This window comes from Saccostrea echinata, unplaced genomic scaffold (genome assembly GCF_033153115.1).
Source record: "Saccostrea echinata isolate AGI-Se365-2 ecotype Australia unplaced genomic scaffold, CSIRO_AGI_Sech_v1 ptg000001l, whole genome shotgun sequence".
Taxonomy (NCBI): domain Eukaryota; kingdom Metazoa; phylum Mollusca; class Bivalvia; order Ostreida; family Ostreidae; genus Saccostrea; species Saccostrea echinata.
This window is the reverse complement of record NW_026889750.1, coordinates 22,617,438-22,637,515: the sequence shown is the minus strand read 5'-3', so window position 1 is coordinate 22,637,515 and position 20,078 is coordinate 22,617,438. Positions and strand designations below refer to the sequence as shown.

Here is a 20,078-nt window from a genome sequence, read left to right as displayed (position 1 = left end):
GAGCGTGTATCAATGACCAAGTTGTTTTTCAAGGATCCTAATTCTTCAAAATGAACATGCTTACTTTTGTTCAAAGATGAAAAATTGTCATAGTTTCTGGAGGAAATTTTGCGAATATTAATTAAACCTAAGCTGTCCATCCGTTTTCTAATGATGCGCAAAATTGGATTGCTAAATTGTGGATTTATACGTAGAGTTTTAAGAGCTTTAAGTATTTAATTTTGTTATCAAACAGTTCATGCGATATCACACAGAGGTCCCCGAGACTGAATAGATTACAATCTAAATCAAAGACTCAGAAAGTGTTCGGACAGAGCATACCTCTGCAAACAATACAATTCAAAGTGCCTTATTTAATCCTCCCGTCATAATTATGACAAAGCATGCTTAAGTTAGCTTTCTTTTATAAATCTTAGTGATTGATCTGCATTTGTAACTAAATCTCATCGATTTGATCTTGCTTCTTAGCTTTTGGAACGTCCCCTCCTCCACCCCCAAAAATATACTAAGTATATCAGAAACGTTCTTAATTAACTTTCTGGGATGTCTTACAGACAATTGTCCAGGGTAAATAAAAAAAGGTGGAAATATATTTTGTATTTAAATCCTTCTCTATCATTGGATTCGCTTGACATCTCCCTGATTTTTCCTTGCAAAAGAACATAATTTCCCTTCTTTTTACTGAAATTCATTGCATAGCTATTTAGAATATCTCGCAGGGAAACAAATGAACAGGTCAAGATAGGCAAAAATGACTTCTTTCTATCTAAAATGGTAATTATGCAGGATCGAACTCGAAATACTAGTGTACAAATATCACTCATGTTGCCATTAAAATTTTGAAATTTCCAAGCATGTGTCAACTTTACTGCAATCCAGTTTTTTGACCATTACAATTTTTATCAAAACTACTATATTGTGGAAAATTATATATAGGGAAAACGTCTTTTTATCGTTATAAGTTTATTTCTCTTAGAAATCAGAGATATATAAACAAGATATGTTCTTATTGACGAAAAAAGTGTACCTTGCTGTGACAAATTCCCACTTATCTGACTTTTACCTCTGAATATTTTTTTGTTACCTGGCTTTACTTTTCATGTCCAAGGTTTACATTATAAACTAGGCAGACAAGCAAATATACATGAACAAAAACGGCTCCTTATCTTTGATTCCAGGAACATTATAGAGTCGTAAATTCATTACACTCAAATTTAAACAGTCATTCTTCATTTGTCAAATACATATACTTTGGAAATTTGACTAAGAAATATCATGTTAACATTGCAAATTACATATACGATTTCCCACAGTCTCTTTTTGGGATAAAGAGTCCAATGAAAGAAAATCCTGTCTAACGAATATAACAATAGAAGTCATTGTACAATTTTTACGTGCAAAATATGAAAATGTGCTAAAACATGGGAACAATGTATTAAGACAATGTATGACGTTGTCTCACGCTTCTGTCCCTATCCAAATTTTGACATCCTCGAATTCAACTAGTCCACATAAACCAAACTTTATGGCAACCTGGAAAAAGGACAGAAATATATCTTCATGTACGAATAAAAAGCATGTGCACATACTTATAAAATTGGATGTAAATACATGTATGCTGACACTTTCTTAAAAAAAAAATTGGACGCAACAATATGCACAAAGTAATGTTCTCACAGAAATAGTAGTAGTATATGGAATCTGAAAACCTATTCTTGTTAGCTATACCAATTTCAAAACAGTACATGTGTTTCTTCAATTAAATCTCTGTATTATACACCCTTAAACATGACGTATTTTTGTCAGTTTCGACAGATTACTTAACAAATTAGAATTCTTTTTTCACAGAGTCATGCCATAACAACGATCTTCATGACAGTAAATGAAAATTGATTTTTTATTTAGAAGTATGCACGCCATTTAACCTCTCATTTTCATAAGTGTGAGAAATCACATAAGTAGGAAAAACATATCTTTTTTTATAAAAGTATCCGAGAATTAGTAACCTACAGCTAAAGATCAATACGACTTTCATGAAATCTTGGTTGAATGTGGTTGTTTGATAAGCATTTGACATATCCATAGCAAAGAAAGTGACTGATAACTGACACAGTAGTCAGTCAATACTATTTTAGTTGACCTAAATACTTGTTATTCACAATATTGGAGAGAAAAAAAATCTTATATCATGAAATTAATCAAATTATTGAACCAGTCCCTGTCGAGAACAAAGAAGGTTTGTTTTCTTCAATTAACATGTGTACGTGTAAATTCCAATAATTAGATACCTTTGCGTGATAATTAATGTCGATGATCTTACATCCGGGGAGTCCGGAGGGTGGTAGAACGGGCACCTGTCCAATGGAGGAGCCACTAACAGTATCCTCTTCATCAGAACCTAATCTTAGATCCCTTTCTGCTACAGTGAAAACCTTTTTCTCTGAAGTCGTTCTCTTAAATCCTCCGTGATGCCCAGTATATATCACTAACTATTAAAGGTGAACAATATGATAATTAAGAATATACAATTTTGATTGTACAAAAAAAATTATATGCATATACATGTAAATTATTTTATTTACGTTCATTGATCTTGTCTAAATGTAATTGTAATACATTAGCCTAAAGTCAAGTTTGAAGAAAAAATGGGTCAAGTCTTCTTTATCATGTTTATGCTAAAATGCATATTCCTTTTAAATTAGTTCTACTTATTTCTTCACAAAACAACAGAAATTTAAACAGCTTCAGCATTGTACTTAGATAAATGCAATACTAGGATTGGCCTGATGTGGTAGACAAATGACAGACATGAAAGGCGTGGTTGGGGAGGGGATATTTTTAAAACATCGTTCAATAAAAGAAAAAGTGGGCAAGCTCACATACCCCACCCTCCCACACTGCTTGACATTTGACAACGCTATGCATAATGACTGGTAATGCATTAAATAAAACAAATAATTAGCCCCCATCCCCACCCCTTCCCTTTTACAGATGTTTGTCACATCAAATCTGTTTGTAATATACAGAGGTGCACTGTCAAAAACTTCCATGATGCACGTGCTAACCCGATTTCACACAAGTTACACATAATATGGTATAGAGCTTTCATTTTCAAAATACCGTCACGGTAGCTCAGTCGGTACAGCGACTGACCTAAGTTGGTAAAAAAAAAAATAGGTAGCAACTGTTTCTTCGCCATGCGCTCGGCAATTGGAAGTGAAAGTTGTGGGTTCTTCGGATGAAACCTTAAAAACCGAGGCCCCATGTTACTGCAGGCGTTGGCACGATAAAGATCCATCACTGCTCAATGGCCCTGAGTGCCGAGTAAAGGTCTAAATTTGAAGCCCTTCACCGGTATATGGTGACGTCTCTATATGAGTGAAAAATTGTCGAATGGAACGTAAAACAACAATCAATCAATCAATCATTCATTTTCAAAAGGGGCATAACTCCAACAAAAAAGAAACAAATCAACATTTCCTGTGAATAGACAGTATGTCCAAATGAACTACAAAGTTTAATGAAATTATGTTGAGCAGTTTCAGAGGAGTTGGGCTAACAAATTGTTAAATAAGTAAAAATAGGTCATAACTCCCAGGAAAAAAATCAGATTCCTGAAAATATGCATATCTACATAGTATGTCCTTATTTACTACAAAGTTTTATGAAATTCTGTCGAGGGGGTTGTGTTGTACCGACAAGAACATGACTGACGAAGGCTAAACCTCTAAGTTCAAAAGGGGTATTACTCCAGAAAAAAGAATCAGAATTTCCTGCAAATATGCATATCTACACAGTGTGTCCCTATTAACTACAAAGTATCGTGAAATTCAGTTCTGAGTTTGAATAGGAGTTGCGCTGGCAAATAATTTCAGTAATATATTAATTTTCGCCAAACGTCTGAATTCCAAAGGGGCATGAATTTCCTGTAAACATACAAATCGTACACGGTATGATGTTCTTACGAACTACGAAGTTTCATGAAATTCTGTCCAGGGGTTAAAGAGGAGTTGGACTGTCTAAGTTAAAGAAAGACACAGGTCCCACAAAAAAATAAGATCAGACTTTCCTGCCAATATGCACATCTACACAATATATCCCTATTAACTACCGAGTTTCACGAAATCCTGTTTAGCAGTTTCAGAGGAGTATCACTGACAAGAACTAACTTGACGGACTGACTGACGGACGGGTCAAAAACATTATACCCTCCGCACTCGATACTCCTTCACAAAAGGCTCCAGGGTAAAAATAGAGAGAAGCTAATTCATTTCAAGTTTCAATTGTATTTCTTCCTTCTTAAAAATTTTGGATGAAAATTGCTTGTTTACTACAGTGCAGTTCCTCCACTACGCAATTTAAATACATTTTTAGAGTTATCTCGCTTTCAACACAGAAATGCTATTCTACCTTATCAAAACGTACGTACCCTTTGAATTGTAATACACATATTTTTCAGAACAGATGAAGTGTTATTCTTGATATTTATGTCGTATTTTATCCTATCCCCAGGAATATAACCAGATTTATCTAATTTTAGCTGAATGTCCACCGATCCACTGCGACAGCAGCAAGACTTCGCAGTACATTCTTTCCTGATGTCTAATGGAACCTGAAAAGAGAAATCGATGTTAAATCTTTCATGTTTATTTGTCAATTTTAAGAGATGTCTGGCCATTACCAATGAGACGGAATGCCTGGTGTCAACGGATTATTGAATTCTCCGGGGAATTGTTAACATCATTCTTATGGAAAAACTTTTTTTTTCAAACACAAAACATCATCATTTGGGATTAGAAGATGATTATAATAATTATACAAGTCACCGTGTTCCCAAGCCGTTCTTAAATGTTGAATATTATATCGTTACACATGACAACCGTGTAATTTACCTAGATCTCTGGGCACCATCTTAGAAAAGAAAGAAAAAACGACCAAACATATATTCAAAAATTCTTAAAAGTAAGATCAATACCACTTTTATTTTATTTGAAGAAGAAAATGATTTGCCAAATTATATTTTTGATCTTATAGTCATAACTCTTTCTGTAAAACGGACCCCTGACCTTTTCGTTAAGCTCCTGCTATCCAAGAATAAAAAAAGTTTATTTATTAAACCTTTATAAATATAAAGAAAATTCAATTTCTTTGCATTAGGTTTTAGTATATTTGATTTTTTTAGCATACCGATTCTTTAAAATTAAACTCTGCATATCACACAATACTCTATAAATACAATGTATGTGAAGACGTAGGGTTTCCCATACAAAAAATATATAAATAATTAAATATACAATACAATTACATGTATGACCGTCGCAAAGCACGGTCAAAATGTACGATCCACTCCCATTCTAATAGGAGAGAGCTTTAAGCGGACTCCGGACCGTGGCTTGAGACGATGTACAATTATAGTAATTTTAAAACCCTTTGGAATATTTACTGCAGATTTACGTTTGCATTTTTCCTACTTGCAGAGGAGAGCATGTTTAAAAAATATTTTCGATATTCGGAGAAGCTTAAAAACATTATAAAGCCTTTTTTACGTAGTAGAGTATCATTTCACGTCAAGCAGAAAAATCTAACTTTTGCATTAATAGATCAGAAATGAATTTGAATTTCTGTGCATAAATAAACACGTATTTGTTATGCATTAATTAATTTGCATTTAAATGAAAGCGGAAATGATATTCACTATTAGTATCATTTGGATAGGGGGATAGGGGGGAAGGGAAGTGGTCAAATGAATGCTCTTAGACTAGACTATCCTCAGCCTGGTCAAAATAAGCCCATCCTTCTTTTTCCTGATGATTAGAGGGTAAAAGGGTTAGAGAAAGGTCTCAATAAGATACATTGTAATACTTCTAGATTTGATTCGGTTTTCCCTTATTTCCTCAAATACTTAAATTGGTAAATCTTACCAGAGCTTCAGGAATAGTCTTTAAACTGAGGGGTCGGAGAACATCAAACCATTTTGTCTTTGCGATGTCAGGGCTATATGCAAAACGCCGTCCAATCTGTACGTGACAGTGATAGATCACGTGACCCATTCCGTTGTGTTCTGAAAATGAAGAAGGCATATTCTCTGGAAAGTCCACTTCAAAAGGGTACGTGTGGTTTCCAGCCTCCAATATCCCCTCGCTGTCTTGGTCCGCTGAAATAACGAAGAATGATGTTTAGGCCTAAATGTGGCAAATACATCGATCCTGTATATACATCTTCTTGTCCATACCTTTTAACCATAAAGAACCTAATATAAACACTGAAATATCCTTATAAAGATTTTTTTTTTTTGGATAAGAACATAATCTGTTGAAGGTAAAATAAGGAGAAATATTCGTTTCTTAATTTTTTGGTGAAAGTTATTAAACATAAGTGTTCTTATGAAATTACTCAATGTTTTTCTTCTTACGTTTTAACTTTGAATTTGCTTTGTCGGCATACTACATGCCTATACTGGCATAATTATTCAGCAGCTGTGTGACAAAAGATTCAAGAAGAGGAGATCCAAGAATTCTTATAAAAATGGAACCCACACTACTAATAAAATAAAATGTCAATGACTATTTATTGGCGACTTTATAACGACTTTATTTTTTAATCGAACTCTCAGAATGTTAGAATACCTTCGTACAGAGTTAGCAGCTCATTGAGGTAGACTTCCTTATCGCCATCATCAGTGTTGTAACCCAGACCATAGCTGTAGTCTGTGGAGTGCACGGCTGTGTGCGTCTGCGCAAGACCATGAAACCGGATCTTAACGTCTGCAATTTCAAAATATGACGTGAGAAATATTATAATATTTCAATGACATCATATGTAGTCTTTTTAAAAGTGTATAGTTTACTGGCGTGAGGGTACTGTTTTTCAAGGTAAAACTTAATATCTGCCAACAGAATATCGCAGTAAAATTGATCATGTCTTATACTCACAATGGACTTCAAGTGAAGTTTGCAAGTTAACTTGTACATGACCCTTGACCGTCATCCCCGGCCTTAGCTCATCATGATCGAATATAATGCCAACTCGAGCCTTATCATACCCTTCAATTTGGCCTACAAGAATACAAAAAAAAAAAAAAATCACAATTAGTACAAAACACTTGTAATGCAAGAGCAATCTGAAGTGTAAATTTAACTTGCTTATACATTTAATTGAATTCTTGGTGTCGTATAATTGTTTGGTCTAAGAATTGGTAATCAAAGCTGACAAATCTAAATTACCTACCTTTGATGTTTATCATTTTGAAGGGTTATTGTAATCAATGTTTCACTCACGATATCTTCTTAGATTGTTAGTTAAAGCTGAAACAATTTTCAACAATGATAAATCTCAATCATGCAGTTCGGTTAGTCTTAAAACCCCACGTTTTCAAATGTACCGTATATTACTTCAAACAACACCCGGGATAGTCCTACATTTCTCTCTGTGTACATTCAATATACAACATTTTGTGTACATCAGCCGTCAGGTTTAGTTCTGAAGATTCTTGAAGTCCACTTCCACAAGATTATAAATGTAATGAAGGAGATTAATTTGTTTATTAACTACAACTTATTAATGGGCAACGTGTACTGTACTACAAAATCATTTAAAAAGTCCATTTGACACTCACAGTGAAGGGTTAAAAATGATATTACTTGGCATGCTTACACTAAAAACAGATTAATGTACGTTAAAAATAGCAATAACAACAATGCATTCCGTACATGTAGAAGCGTTTTAAAGTCGCAATACATTGCCATTTCATACTCGCTGATCATGAATTCATAAAAATGAAATAGATCCGACACATCGATGGAATGACTTACTTCTCAATGTTTTCATGGTAACCAACAAAGCTGTTGCCTTGGCGATTCGAAATGGAAAAAACAAAAATGATTTGGAATCTGGATGCGTCTGCTTCGTTGTACACAAGAGTATTTCCGTGGATCAATATTATGTCGTTACTTGATACACATGGCGTCGACAAGATCGAACAATTTAATTTAAATGCGGTCCTCTACTCCGCCTGCCGAGGCGTGAAAGGCTGGCGCACCGAACAATCTTTAAACGCCCGAAATTGTTCAACTTCGACCCTTTATATTGCTGCATATGATATATTCTTTGAAGTGTTTAAACAGGTCAATCAATCATTACTGAGATAAAGACACAGAACCAAGGGTAACTTTGTATCTATAACCTCAATGAAAACACTAATGCCAATATAATGCTGAATCATTGATGAAGGCAAGACAGACGAAATCATTAAAAACATATAATTAGTGTTGTTCTTCTGTCGTCTTATTACTAGTTTGGGGAAGAATGTTTAACCACCAAAGTATAGATTAAAATACTTTCATGATTTAAAAACATTTTTTTTCATTATAAGCTTTTCATGAAAACAGTATATTAATATTTCATATGTGTTCTTGGCATTTTTTAAATCAATATTAAATTTTGCTTAAACAAGGCACTGCTTGCCATAGGATGCTAAATGCTTTGACGTATATACATGTATATACATTTGTAAGAATAATAGAAATATTTAGGTGATTGTAGCAAGGATAAGAAAAAATGAACCCCCCCCCCCGCCCCAAGAAACATAAAATACCGTAATCTTTAGAAAAAAATTAACACTTGTTTGTGGACAGGGCCACATCCTTCCACTGACTGTGTTCATCCGAACGAATTTCGTTTTTCCCATAAATTATCCTTCTAACAGTGTGTTCAATCTAAAAAAAAAAAAAACTAAAATATATTTGAATCAAGGTTTTATCTTCCAGTATGAAGTTTCATCATATTTGAAATATGTGCGTTTTATTGAAATGTTTATAACTTTTTTAAATTTTGTTTTTTCAACGTTAACGTTTTACGTAGTATCACTATAAAATTAACGCCATTAAGATACATCGAGGTGTCGAATCCCCTAGTCGTATGATAAAATCTGGCTCCAATATTGGGAATCCTGTCTGAGATTCGGTGTCGTAATTCGGACCACTAATTATTTGTCAATACAGTGTATTACACAAAACGAGGGTGAATTCCCTACATAAGTAGTGCATACCTCCATCCACCTTTTTTTTTAAAAAAGTATCGACCTGATATACACATGTACTTGTTAGACACGTTTTAAAATTATAACTCAAGGATTCGTTCAGAAAAATTCGACATCAGTGCCATTTTAAACAATTTTTAAGCGTTTGAAGTGGGTCGATTAGTTAGACCAATTATTACATTTCAGAGTTCGATTCCTTTCCTTAAAAATGATAGTGCATATTGCGTTCAGTAACTAAAGAGGATTAACCCCTGTGGTGAAGGAAAGAAATATAATTATTAAACTGCTCTTTCAGTCAAAGCAGAGATGTACATACTATTACAAAAATACGAATATATATACTTGCCAGTTCCGAATATTTTTTTATTTAAATTTTCTTGAAAACATAGTGAAGGGTTTAAATCTTTCTTACTAGGTAAATACAATAAAAGGATGAATATACTCCCGTGTATTGTATTTGTAACATCTGCATAATATTATTTTCCACAGTAATAACAATTTGAGATTTGATCACGCGCAAGTGCAAGTCATAGAAAACGAAAGTGTGTAAACAAATGCATCTAAATCAAAATTTTCAGTGTGTTATCGATTCAGATTGAGTATGTTATCAATATTTAGGATAATTGTAACAAGTTAAAATATTAAAATAAACAATAACTGGCTTTTAAATGAAATTATAACACCCAAACTAACTACGTAATGTTTTCCTAGTTTCAAATCATAAATATTCGAAGTTCGAAAAAGTCGTTTTACGGGATGCAAAATCCTGAAAAGCTGGCAGAAGTGAAGATATTACCAAAACAAATTACAAGCAAAGATATTCCAAGAAAATTCTGCCTTCCGAGTCAGAGATGGTTGATTTGATTTTATTAAAGCATATTACGAAAGTTTATCATAAAATGCTAGGGACGTTAAACAACAAACAAATTTGTAAATTAAACATAAAATGCTAAATTTTTCATACCCCTTTAGTTTTTTTTTTTTGTTTGGGGGGGGGGGGGGGGGTCATATAACTCGACAAGAAATGTTTCTATACTTTATGTAGAATTTTTTAAAGGCATATTTCATCAATCGATTTAATTTATTGGATCCGCAACAGTAGAGGGCGCTTGATTCAATACTGAATTTGAAAAATGAATTCGAAACTAGGAAAATAAGGGGGGGATTGACATCTCTCTGCATGTACCATTCATATTTTGGGAATTTTGGTAACACTTATTTGAAAAGCATAGAAATGCAAATTGAACAAAAACCTAGAACATTTAAAACTTCGATTATGTAGGTTGAGTGCACGACATAACAACAAACTGATTCGCTACCGATACCGCACCTAAAACGACTGTGTACATGTACGTCCCTGGTCAAAAACAAGTAATTTTTAACAACTGCTTGATACATTCCGAAATTCATCAAAAGCTATTAATGATCTTATATTAAAAACCTCAAAAATATAAAATTGTAGACTTCAGAAATACTAAATTACCAAGGTCTGGCCATAGATGGTCCAGCTAAACATCAAATTTGACCACCATTACTACTTATGATCACGTGATGTTTGACAGACATTACGTAATATTTACGTCTGGTGAGTAAATTTAGATTAAATATATTATAAAAACAAAGAAGATTCGAGTCAATGTGATATTTTGAACATTTAAAGCAAGATCACCTTACCGGTCTGGCATTGAGTTGGTTGCACAAAACAATTAGATCGGGGTCGGAATGTGTTTTCTCATCTAAATATCGAGTCCGATTGTATTTACGTTTTACGAAACATGACATGATAAAAATATTTAGGACACTCAGCCACCGTCTTGTTAACCTAAGACGGATTTCTTTGTTAACAGTGGGAACTGCTGTACTAAGGAAGTTACATATATATGAAAGAATGACATCTGTCACTTTAGAGTCCCTAAATTTTGACAATTTAGCCCTCCGTTCCCTTCCTATTGACCCAGAGAAGGAAAACTTTATACGACAAGTTTCAGGTGCGTGCTTCTCGAAAGTAAAACCAACGCCAGTATCCAACCCACAGTTAGTCGCAGCTTCAGTTCCTGCACTGTCACTCATTGATCTCGACGCAGCACAGATAGAAAGGGAAGACTTTGCAGAATTCTTCAGTGGAAACAAGCTGTTGCCTGGTTGTGACACTGCTGCACACTGCTACTGTGGTCATCAGTTTGGGTATTTCTCTGGACAGCTGGGAGATGGAGCTGCAATGTGAGTGATATATCAAGTGTGTTTATGTTAAAAGCTGGTTAAAAGAGATCAATTTCATTGTTCAATGACAATTTTTAGGTCTGTTCTATATTATTTGGATCAACATGTAACTGTGCATGTACCTTTGCACAATATTGAATATATATGGTACAGAGGTCAAAGATTATGCCTTGCTTTTGCATTCGCATCAATTTTTTTTACTCGTAGGAATTATTTTGGTATATAAGTATACACAATTTAATGTGATTTAAAATAATCCGTTTTGGGCATTTCAGTTGAATAATGTATTGACTGGATACACAATGTAGACATCACTTGAATATACTTTGATATTCACACAAAATATGTAAAGATTTATCTCTCATGGCTTCAGTCAACATGATGAAAAAAAATACATCCTTAAATTTTGATTTTTTTTTTGTCAAAGGTATCTTGGTGAGATTGTCAACAAATCTGGGGAGAGATGGGAGATACAGTTCAAAGGTTCAGGACTGACTCCGTATTCTCGTTCAGCTGATGGCAGGAAGGTTCTCCGTAGTACCATCAGGGAATTCCTGTGTAGTGAGGTAATTCTGTCACTAAAAATCAGATGGGTTAACATTAAAAATTCAGAATTAATATGTGAATGAAATTAATGTGCAAACAGTGTATTTTGAATATTGCAATGTAAGAATCAGGAACTGTCATGCAATGATTGTCTTTTTTGATCATCTTCACCTTTCAAGAGTCCTTGTCAATGTCAGTTGAAGCCTCAAGTTCCAAGTATTTTTAGTGGTAAATTTCAACTTTTACTGTAATACACTGTACCATCAGTTACATACATGTACAAATGTTAAATATATGATACCTTAATCACCATTCATAAATTAATGATGTGCATGATTCATCTTCAGGCCATCCATCACTTGGGAATTCCCACAACAAGAGCAGGAACATGTGTCACATCTGACTCCCGGGTGATCAGGGATGTATTTTACGATGGAAATCCAATACAAGAGAGATGCTCAATAGTGCTCAGAATTGCTCCAACATTTCTCAGGTCTGCATATTTGAATGATGCTTAAACTTAACTTTTGTTGGTCAGGCAGGTTTGATCACTGGTGGCCAGATAGCTCAGTTGATAGAGCACCTGCCAGGAGTTTAGAGGGCCCCAGGGTTCAAATCTTGGTCTGGTCTGTCACATTTTTTTCCTTCCCGGTCTATGTGGAGCAGAGTGGATCAGAAACCCTTGACTTGGGAAGATGCTTGTTACATTCTTAGTGTAGTTGAGTTCCTGAGAATGATTTTTTTTTACATGTCTATATATGTATACATGTAAGATATACATAATTTTGAATTTGATGTTTATTCATCTTATTTCATGATCAAAGTCTTGTTTTTCATTTATGAGAATTTTTTTCCATTAATAGGTTTGGGTCATTTGAGATTTTCAAACCAACAGATTCAGAAACAGGAAGGAAGGGGCCAAGTGTTGGAAGAAATGATATCCTGACCCAGATGTTAGATTATACTGTCCAGACATTTTACCCTGAAGTAAGACTGTAAAAGCCATTACTCTTTATTTTTCCTCTATGGAAGTCGATCTCTACCCATCTAATTGTACTTTCACTAATGAAGGAAAAAAAGTTGATTAAAATAGAAAGCACACTGTATTATAGTAAATAACATGTAAATGACAAGGAAGCACAATATTGTGGTTTTACAGTTGTTATAAAACACCAATCTTTGTTGCTGGTTGAGTCAGACCATGAAATGAGTTGATCTAGAGCTACAAATTTTACAATAGTAAACAACAGGTAGCTGTCAATGATTTTGCAAATTTCAAGAAAACTTTTTTTTTTTGGAGGGGGGACCACAAAAGTTGATCCCCATAAAAATTAATTAAACCATAGTATTTGTAAATACATGTATATAGAGTTTAATATGTGTTCATTAGATATGGAAAGCTCACAGCTCTGACAAAACAACAACTTATGTAGAATTCTTCAAGGAGCTGACAAGAAGAACTGCAAGATTAGTAGCAGACTGGCAGAGTGTAGGCTGGTGCCATGGGTAAGGACATTTGTACAATGTATCAGGCTTATACTGTCATCTTTGTGTTAAACACATCAGTAGATTTGATGTAAGATTTGAAGAACTTTAGAATCAATGTTCGAGAGGATGTAATTTTTAGGTAAGGCAGGGGGGAAAAATGTAAAATGGGAATTTTATGTTTACATGTACTTTTGGATACATATTTAGCATAATTTATTTGTTTTTCTTTTGCTGCAGAGTTCTGAACACAGACAACATGAGTATTGTTGGAGTGACCATTGATTATGGTCCATTTGGTTTTATGGACAAATATGACCCAGACTTTATTTGTAATGCCTCAGGTAATTCAAGTTGACCTACATGTACGAGGGGTGATCAAAAAGTTCGCGAACTATCTCTATATTTACAAAACCACAATTCCGATCAGAATGAAATTTGGCACACATATAGTCATACACATGTTCTATAAATAACATATGTAAAATAATGTTTTGCTCCGTGTTTGTGATGTCACAATGTGAAAATGTAGGTCACTTGTGACAAAAAATGGTTGACTCAGTCGTACTCAAGCAACGACCGGCTGTAAAGTTTAATGTATATCTTGGAAATTCCTTTGCAGTAGAATATGATAATTTGTACAAGGTTTATGAAGACAAAAGACTTACCAGAAGTTCAATCATTAAATGGATTGATTGTTTAAGTAAAGACAGGGAGACGGTTAAAAATGATGTTTGTTCTGTTGCCCAGCGAAAGCAAGCCGGGGAAAAGATGTGTCCTTAGTTGAGTAATTTGTTATGAAACATCGTCAAGTAACAATTAGAAAAATGGTTGTATATCTTAACAATAATATAATTATTAAAGCTCTAAAATATCGTTTACTTTAGACTTTAAACATATGAGATATGATAAAAAGAAGGTGCCCATACTTTATCCACATTGGATAAAACGACTCTCTCGAGACAGAGGACTCGGGTTTTGATGGGTCATCATACTAATTGTGGGAAGGGATATCCTTATCCATCCATCCTATCGCCGAGATTTGGACATTTCTGACAGATGGACTGTTTTTGTTATGAAAAATAACTTGCATGGTAAGAAATATAAGACTCGGAAAAATCTTTTAGCTTCTCTGAACAGACTGCTTCAGAGTATGTCACATGACTGCCTGGATCACGTGATTCGCGCATGGGAAGATCAATGGCAGATGTGCATTAAAATCGGAGAGGACTACTTTAAAAAATAATAAACACTGAAACTTCATTTTATTTTTTTTAAAGAAGTTATTCAATTAGTTCGCGAACTTTTTGATCACCCCTCGTACATGTACTTACTATACTCTCACAATTCAGTTTATACTGTATTTGATGATAAACTTTTTAAAGCATTCATAGATTACACAATATACACGTGATGGCAATTACACATGTATATTGTGTAATCTGTGATTGCTTTAAAAAGTTTTGTCCATGACATTCTGCAAAGTAAACTCTGCTCATCTCAACCATCTAAATGGTTTTACTGCACAGATGATGGTGGAAGGTATACATACATAAAACAACCCCAGATTTGTAAGTGGAACATGAAGAAGTTTGCGGAGGCTATTCAGGGGGTGGTTCCCTTAGCAAGGACAATTCCAGAAACCAAGATATTTGATGAAGAGTATAGTGACTACTACACAAAGAAAATGAGGAAAAAGGTCTAAAAACTGAGCCTTTTCTGAGTATAGTCTAAAATGAATTGTCATTTTAAGTGTGTTTGATTTTTATTGAATGATAATTTCTGCCATCTGTTTATGTATTCTCTTGGTTCATTTTATAAAATATTAATAATACAATACCAAAGTAATCTGTTGAAAACTATAAAGCACAAAGTAACAGGTACTTGTCATTACATGATGTGGATTGTTCACTTGTAGTTTGGTTTGATCAACAAAACAGATGAAGAAGATGGGTAAGATTTTTATTTCAATAGTACATGTATTTAATGTGTGTTCGTGATCCAACTGATTATTTTTATTCATTGGTTAATTTAATTGTCATGGACAGAAAGATGACAGGATCTTTTCTGGACACTATGCAGAAGACTGGAGCTGATTTCACTAACTGCTTTCGCTGTCTGAGTCGCCTCCCTTTGCCTGGCTCTCCTGATTACGAAGATAAATTACAGGAGGTTATTCAGTACATCCTTACCCAGTGTTCAACTGTAGAGGAGCTGAAGAAAGATTATAGACCTAGAATGAATCCAAGGTAAGCACCAGAGGAATTGGGGGGAATATAGAAAAAAATTATAAACTTGTTTGTTAATTGCAATGTATATCATTTTCAGGCAGTTTCAGATGATTCTAATGTTGATGGAAACAAATCCACAGATTGCTTCTTCACTAGGAAGAGGGTTTTCTGCCTTTACCCAAGAAATAGAAAGGCTTGAAAAATACAAAGAATTAGAGGTATACAAAAAATCACTCTTTGAGTCAGTTCCATGTACATAAATACTGATTGTCTGATTCAAAACATAAAATCTTAAAACCCCTGATTTCAAATAGTACAGATTCGTAATAGCAGTATAGCATTGCTTTTTAAGGAAAAAAAAATATGTCTGCTACAAGACAAGTTTATCCATTTAAACAAATAATTCCTCAGAAGTAGATTTTTTTAAGGTTGGCCAACTTTCATTTAAATTTACAGAAAATTACAGAGGAGGACAAGAAGAAAGAGAACACAGAACTATGGACAAGCTGGTTCAGAAGTTATACTGATAGGTTGAAGAAAGAAGTAGAGGGAGTGACTGACTTAGAGGCAGCCAATCAGAAGAGAAAAGAGGTCATGAATGCTACGAACCCAAGGTCAGGTTCTGTGTGTTTTTAAATTTTGTTGAGTAACATTTAAGTAATATTTTCAAACTGATGATAAATACATTGCATTTTTGTTGAGAGTTAAAACATTTAGACAAAACATGCCACCTCCAAGGATGATAATTTATAACTTGGTTTTCAGGTTTATTCTCAGGAACTACATAGCTCAGAATGCAATAGACGCAGCTGAAAAGGGAGATTTCTCTGAGGTGCGTCGAGTGCTGAAGCTATTGGAAACACCATATAGTGATGAAACAAATCTGGAAAGTCTTCTTCAGAAGCCAATTGGTAAGACAATCCTAGCTCTGAAAACTCCTTCAGTTCACCCCATTTAGTAACAATTATACCATATGTCACAAATATTCAGTTTGTCAAGAAACATTTTTCAGATTTATAGGAAGAATATTTAAAATATTACTAGTTTTCCATATTATCTGGAAAATTTGCTGTGCACTTTCAAGTCTGTCAAGAATATTTTTAAATCACAAATACTTTGCCTATTGTGTGGAACTTAAGCGACCTAAAAAAAAGAATGAAATGCCATTTCAGAACTTATAAATTGTTTTCAAATGCATACCGTCAAAGTTACATCTATATAATAACAGTTAAAATGGAGTTGAATTTAATAAAATTGTGGTTTTATTAGTTTGAGAGAAGATCTTACCCCCAAACTGCGGGGATTTTTTTTTCATCGTGTGCCATTGGACTCACTTGGCCAAAAGAGAGTGTATTGCAAACCTATAGGGATGTTTGTTTACTATGTGTCTACAGAAAAGAAAGCTCAGATAAACAATTATCCTTAAAAATTGATTAGAAGTTACATTACATACAAGTATATAAGCTGTGTCCTGATTAGCTGCAATAATGTAGCCCTCTCCGATTTTTTATACCCCCGCTCCGAAGGAGAGGGGGGTATACTGTTTTAACCTTGTCTGTCTGTAACAAATTTTGGTCGCAGTTTTCTCAGCAACTACTCTTCGCAGATGCTTGAAATTTTAGCACACTCTTTGTTTAGGCATGCCATATGGTGGGAATAATTTTTGTATGAATCCAATGTCATTTTCCTGTTTATCTGTGCATCTGTCTGTACCATACATAACAAATTTGGGTGGCAATTTTCTCAGCAACTACTCATCGCAGATGCTTGAAATTTTAACACACTCTTTGTTTAGGCATGCTATATGTTGGGATTCATTTTTGTACAAATCCGATGTCAATTTCCTGATTATTACTGTGTATATCCATAACTGAACTTGTGTATTCACATCAGAGCAGGGGTATTATTAGTGAGCACTGGCTCACAGACTTCTTGTTTTTTATCTGATGTTTTCTGGAGAGGAAAAAAAAATTGAAGAGGGCTACATTATTGCCTCTCCTCCCCCCCCCCCCCCAAAAAAAAAAAATCAGAGAGGGCTACATTATTGCAGCTATATGTCATGGTGTCTTACATTGCAGAATTTTAGGTATATGCTTGCATCCTTTCAATCATCACTGGATACCAGCTTGTTGAATATTTTTCAAACACATGTACTTCAGTTCTTAAATGTACTTTATTTTTGTCAATTACACAACTTATGCCTATAAACGTCAGAAATGAGATCACATAACAAACGATTCTGACTTTCAAATACCACAACAGACTCAGGGTTTGTAAGAAGAGAGTGATATCAGAAACACCTGACAAGTAAAAGAGGTTAGGCATCCTGCTAATTTATCCTTAAAAGGAAAATGCATGTAAATTTAATTTTCAGTGTTTTATGCAATTTTTTATGCCCCCTTGAAAAAGGGGGTATATTGCTTCGCACATATTGGTCAGTAAGTCGGTTGGTCGGTAGACCAAGTGTTGTCCACTCAGTATCCTAGAACCCTTTGCTTGACAGGCATCAAACTTGGTACACTGGTTCCTCCTAGGGAGTAGATGAACCCTGGCAATTTTGTGGTCACAATATCAAGAGTCTAACAACACAGACACTAGACATAGGAAGATATTGTCAGCTCAGTATCTTGAGAACCATTTGCTTTACTGACATTGAATTTGGTACACTGGTACATGTACCCTCTTAGAAGAAAATTATCCCTGAAATTGAGGTCTAATAAAGATCAAACATATTATTATGTTTGCCCCTGACAAATAGTCTGAAATAGATGACCATTGGATTTCACTATCATTACAATGATTCTAAAGGACAAGATTCACTAAGTGCATTATTTGGCCCTGTGAATTTCTGAAAAATCAAAATTGCTGGCTTTTAATGAAAATACATTGAATTTTCCTTGGATCCTTAGTGACTGCATATCTTTTGAAAATGACGTTATTTTCTCACTAGGTCCTGTATTATGACATCATGAATTGCATCATTATCCTCAAATCTAGAAAATTTCTTCAAAAATGGCCAAAGATTTGAGCTCTTTTTTAATATTTTGCATAGTCTCCAACCTCTGGTCTAAAATGTTTAATTATATAATGAAAGTATTGTTATAGAGGGTAATAATCCATGTTTTATTTTTTAGACTGCAGGTTGGGCTCATATTTTAATTCTTCATTGAGGGTGCTCAAATACACAAATTTTCTTAAAAATTCAAGAACATTGCGATTTCACAAAGCTGTTTTTCAATACCTGGACTCTCAAAGGAAACTTTTTTATACAAAATGAAAGCACCATGTCTCTACTTTATATTGGTGTTTGAAATAGGACATTCGGACTTGATCATTTAATTGGTATAGGGCCATTTTATAGGTAAAGTGAACCTAGCTCCTTAAAGTTGTTCCCTTTTTTATATCGCCACAGAAAGGGGGGGGGGGGGGGGGCATATACATGTGTTTCTCACATTTCTTGTTTTTACAAGAGATTTATCTTTTTACAGAAGTTTCCAAAGGGGCAACTAAGGAAGATGATTCCAGTGGTGATCTACCAAGGACATTTGTAGGACAGTATTATGATGATAAGCCACCAATGTGGTCAGCTGACCTGAGGGTCACTTGATCCTCATAAAACCTCACAGACTTTGCCTGTTCCTGAAGACTGGACTCTGATGTCATATTTCATAAAACTGGTTTACTTCAGACGTATATAATAAGTGGTAGTTATAGCGAGATACTGATGATTCAATCTTCAAAATCACTATTTTTAAACAGTAGTGATCAAAATAAGAATTATCTAATAACAATTTATTGATATTCCCCTTTTTAGGGGATTGTTTCTGAATTTCATTTTGATATTATTTCTCTATATTCAATGCAGTCTGCACCTCTGAATGTGATATTTATGAGAACTTAATGAAATTGTATGTGATTTAAGGGCTGTGTAAACATGTCTTCCACAACAGTTAATTGTAATGAGACTTGGCAGCAGTGATTTCAATAATTAGGAACAGGCTGTCACATAGTTCTGTGTGGTATTAACAGAAAGGGATATTATAATATTACATGATTTAAAGAAATGTAACATTTCTTTTTTATGATGGTGTTGAATTCAACCTTATTAGGTATTCAAAACTTGAACTTCAAAATCATGTATAACTGTAGCCAAGAACTACTGATTTTTGATAAAGTTTTTTTTAAATTTTTTTTTTATTTCAACTCTTTTGGTCCTACATAATGGTCAAAATGTGACTGGAACAATATTTATTTTTCAATGAACTGTACAAACTAGATTGGTTTAAAATACATTTTAGAGAAAAAAATTTATCGCTAAATATTTTGAAATGTTAGGCATATCATATTGTATATTATTGGAGTATGGTATTAATTTTTTTTTAAAATATCGTATTTGTTATATTGTTGATGGATCCAATGTAAGATTTTGGAAACAAGTTACTTTGATATTTGTGAGTATCATTGATATTAAAATTTTATATACTGTAAATATTTACAAAATAATGTATTTTGTTACTTAACCTTAAGATGAGATTGTAAAAATGAGGTCCTGTTCGCAG

General features: G+C 34.0%; 2 protein-coding genes across 3 annotated transcripts; one reads left to right on the top strand and one right to left on the bottom strand.

Moving 5' to 3' along the window:
• Nucleotides 1-1,054: 1,054 nt before the first annotated feature.
• LOC133187440 (arrestin domain-containing protein 17-like) lies at nt 1,055-10,542 on the bottom strand. Of its 2 annotated transcripts, none has more exons than XM_061322827.1 (8): nt 10,521-10,542; nt 7,228-7,304; nt 6,933-7,055; nt 6,627-6,764; nt 5,922-6,154; nt 4,430-4,612; nt 2,289-2,489; nt 1,055-1,533 (listed from the first exon to the last, which is right to left on the bottom strand). In XM_061322827.1, exons 2-8 carry the CDS (start codon nt 7,241-7,243, stop codon nt 1,459-1,461), a joined length of 969 nt encoding a protein of 322 aa, XP_061178811.1. In that variant the 5' UTR covers nt 7,244-7,304; nt 10,521-10,542; the 3' UTR covers nt 1,055-1,458. The 2 variants fall into 2 exon arrangements, with proteins under 2 accessions (XP_061178811.1, XP_061178802.1); XM_061322818.1 differs by lacking the exon at nt 10,521-10,542 and adding an exon at nt 7,812-8,118.
• Nucleotides 10,543-10,787: 245 nt separating this feature from the next.
• LOC133187360 (protein adenylyltransferase SelO, mitochondrial-like) lies at nt 10,788-19,869 on the top strand. The gene is made up of 13 exons (XM_061322707.1): nt 10,788-11,257; nt 11,685-11,823; nt 12,151-12,296; nt 12,667-12,790; nt 13,194-13,309; nt 13,529-13,632; nt 14,818-14,987; nt 15,207-15,241; nt 15,337-15,537; nt 15,617-15,737; nt 15,976-16,133; nt 16,285-16,430; nt 19,008-19,869. The coding sequence occupies exons 1-13, from the start codon at nt 10,818-10,820 to the stop codon at nt 19,124-19,126; spliced, it is 2,019 nt and encodes a 672-aa protein (XP_061178691.1). The 5' UTR covers nt 10,788-10,817; the 3' UTR covers nt 19,127-19,869.
• Nucleotides 19,870-20,078: the final 209 nt, after the last annotated feature.

Excerpts from the sequence above, each read along its gene's own strand:
- LOC133187440 (XM_061322827.1), bottom strand. Across the intron at positions 6,155-6,626 it reads GCTGCTAACTCTGTACGAAG|CGGACCAAGACAGCGAGGGG; the intron begins GTATTCTAACAT and ends TCGTTATTTCAG. Across the intron at positions 2,490-4,429 it reads TGTGTATTACAATTCAAAGG|TTAGTGATATATACTGGGCA; the intron begins GTACGTACGTTT and ends CACCTTTAATAG.
- LOC133187360 (XM_061322707.1), top strand. The coding sequence starts at position 10,818 with ATGATAAAAATATTTAGGACACTCAGCCACCGTCTTGTTAACCTAAGA. Across the intron at positions 15,538-15,616 it reads AGACCTAGAATGAATCCAAG|GCAGTTTCAGATGATTCTAA; the intron begins GTAAGCACCAGA and ends TATCATTTTCAG. Across the intron at positions 16,134-16,284 it reads ATGAATGCTACGAACCCAAG|GTTTATTCTCAGGAACTACA; the intron begins GTCAGGTTCTGT and ends CTTGGTTTTCAG.